Here is a 2,933-nt window from a genome sequence, read left to right on the forward strand (position 1 = left end):
ATGTGTGTTCCCTTGTCAGGGAGGGACTGTAACCTGAGAAACAAAGCCTGTCTCTTAGTTAGTGTATATCGTAATGTCACTTAGACAGCAATTATATAAGGGTCAAATGGAACACTACACTAATCCATGGAGGGAAATAGACAAATCAGATGAATTCCACAGTCACACAGGCTGGCTAAATAAATATTGTAAGAACAATTATTAGCAAGAGACCTGATTAGTAAATAGACCAATTGGTTTACACAGACTGCTTGTGTAAACAGCCTAGTAGACATGCCTTAATATGAACACAAGCCCAGTCAAGATTAATTGAACAAATGCCAGCAACACATTGATTAGTCTACGTGGCTTTTATTGAGTCAGTGACTTAGGCAGCCATGAGGATCCAGTCCAGAATGGAGAGTTCAGGTTTGAGAAACAGTCCCTCTGGGATGTAGCTTGTGAGTAATGACAACAGCCATTTTAGGATTCCACCTGCTTCTCCTGGTCAATGACTGTAGGTGAGAAGAACAGCTTAAAATGGAGAGCAAGAGAGAATTGTGACGTCGATGCTAACGTGACAAAGTTAACCACCAAAATTCAAGTTGGCGTACCCATCAGAGTGCCTTAATTCAAGGTCTAGTAGTTCTAGTTGCCATCAGGGATCATAATAAAACCAGTGGCTACTAAGGCATTGTATTTACCCTCTTTGGTAGGTAGAGTGTTCTTCTCCTCAGTCTCAGTCTTCTTCAGTTTAGTCATGTCAAACTGAGCAATCTCACTCACATCTGGTTTGTCTGCCATTGTTGAGTTGGGTTCTAATGAAACAGATTGGTTGTTACATAAACAGACAATGACATGCCAGTATGATAAAGTTCCCATAATTGATGTGGAGTAATACTATTAGACAACATTTTACTGAAGTTATTCACCTGCTGACAGTCTAAAACATAAGCTATTGAAGCACAGGCCTACCTTAAACCTCCACAGGTACTGCACCACACAAAATGGTTTGTAAATAAGGAAGGAATGAACACCTTCATTTCCGGAATCTATTTATGAGAATGGAAAGGAACGCTGATTACTAACAGGAGGAGCCTTCTAATTTTCTAAGTGGTGGCACCTGTTCATTCACCTGTTTAACATCCAATTAGCATAATTGGATCGGCTACTCTGGAACACTGAATGAAGTGAGCACCCAACTGTAGGATTTTGAATTAACAGAACAAACTGTTCTGTCACCTGTAATTTATTGTAAAAACCATGGCACATTTTTCTCAAGCTCATTTGATCGACGATTCGGTTTTGTTTACATCCAAATTGACAAGATAGATAAAATAAAAACTTCACGTGTCTTTAAAAATGACCAGAGCCAATCAGAAGGCAGGTCTGGGAGTTGGCTCGGATTCATAACGCGGCTGAATACGGAAAGAACCGAACTGGAGACTCCGTGTGAGAGCAGAACGTCAAGACGTAAAGGTGGACAAAAGTGTCCCCTGTTAAGTGTTTGATTTAGCGATTTAGTAACGGTTTGATTTAGCGACTGTTGGGTTTAAAACCGCGGCGGGAAACATTCATTCAGTCAGAGCACCCTGTGTTGTTGTGTGTTTGTTGTCACTGTAAATATAATATCAACACGACTGTATTTACAACAATCTGCATACAGTCATAACATCATCATGCCCAGTCGTCATTCTCGAGCTGGTATTGACATGACTTCTATGTCACTGGCTTCAATGTAGAATATTTGGCTACGTGTCATGTTGGAATAGCCAACAATAAGAGTAGCAAACAACAGCTAGCTGACCAGAGATGGTATATAGCTACTGTATCAGTATTATCCAGCTAGCTGACCAGAGATGGTATATAGCTACTGTATCAGTATTATCCAGCTAGCTGACCAGAGATGGTATATAGCTACTGTATCAGTATTATCCAGCTAGCTGACCAGAGATGGTATATAGCTACTGTATCAGTATTATCCAGCTAGCTGACCAGAGATGGTATATAGCTACTGTATCAGTATTATCCAGCTAGCTGACCAGAGATGGTATATAGCTACTGTATCAGTATTATCCAGCTAGCTGACCAAAGATGGTATATAGCTACTGTATCAGTATTATCCAGCTAGCTGACCAAAGATGGTACACTGTATCAGTATTATCCAGCTAGCTGACCAGAGATGGTATACTGTATCAGTATTATCCAGCTAGCTGATCAAAGATGTTATGTGTATATATATATATATATATATATATATATATATATATATATATATATATATATAACGAATTGGTAAACAACCCAAAGAAAAAAGCAGGGAGACACCCCCACCTACCCAGCCCTTCTTCCTCTCAATGATGCCCTGACCTGCATTTCTTCCACAGGAGGCTGCAGAGGGGAGGACGGCTCATAATAATGGATGGAACAGAGCAAATGGAACGGCATCAAACACATTGGAACCATGTTTTATGTATTTGATCCCATTCCACTGATTCCGTTCCAGTCATTACAACGAGCCCCTCCTCTCCAATTACGGTTCCACCAACCTCCTGTGATTTGTAGTCTCACACACTGTCACACATACATATGCAAGTGTACAATATGCACTTAACACACACGTGTCAGAACAATACTGATACAGTAGCTATATACCATCTCTGGTCAGCTAGCTGGATAATACTGATACAGTAGCTATATACCATCTTTGATCAGCTAGCTGGATAATACTGATACAGTAGCTATATACCATCTCTGGTCAGCTAGCTGGATAATACTGATACAGTAGCTATATACCATCTTTGATCAGCTAGCTGGATAATACTGATACAGTAGCTATATACCATCTCTGGTCAGCTAGCTGGATAATACTGATACAGTAGCTATATACCATCTCTGGTCAGCTAGCTGGATAATACTGATACAGTAGCTATATACCATCTTTGGTCAGCTAG

General features: G+C 40.2%; 1 protein-coding gene across 1 annotated transcript; it reads right to left on the bottom strand.

Moving 5' to 3' along the window:
* Positions 1-335: 335 nt before the first annotated feature.
* On the bottom strand, positions 336-1,032 carry LOC110513304 (thymosin beta-b). The gene is made up of 3 exons (XM_036971898.2): positions 955-1,032; positions 684-797; positions 336-494 (listed from the first exon to the last, which is right to left on the bottom strand). Exons 2-3 carry the CDS (start codon positions 781-783, stop codon positions 463-465), a joined length of 132 nt encoding a protein of 43 aa, XP_036827793.1. The 5' UTR covers positions 784-797; positions 955-1,032; the 3' UTR covers positions 336-462.
* Positions 1,033-2,933: the final 1,901 nt, after the last annotated feature.

The sequence above is a fragment of the Oncorhynchus mykiss genome, chromosome 19, assembly GCF_057628025.1.
Source record: "Oncorhynchus mykiss isolate SJ-2025 chromosome 19, ASM5762802v1, whole genome shotgun sequence".
Lineage (NCBI taxonomy): Eukaryota > Metazoa > Chordata > Actinopteri > Salmoniformes > Salmonidae > Oncorhynchus > Oncorhynchus mykiss.

Bases quoted from the DNA above. Each gene is read 5' to 3' on its own strand.
- LOC110513304 (XM_036971898.2), bottom strand. From the start codon at position 783: ATGGCAGACAAACCAGATGTGAGTGAGATTGCTCAGTTTGACATGACT. The intron at 495-683 runs GTAAATACAATG...TCTCACCTACAG, and splicing joins CACTCTACCTACCAAAGAGG to TCATTGACCAGGAGAAGCAG.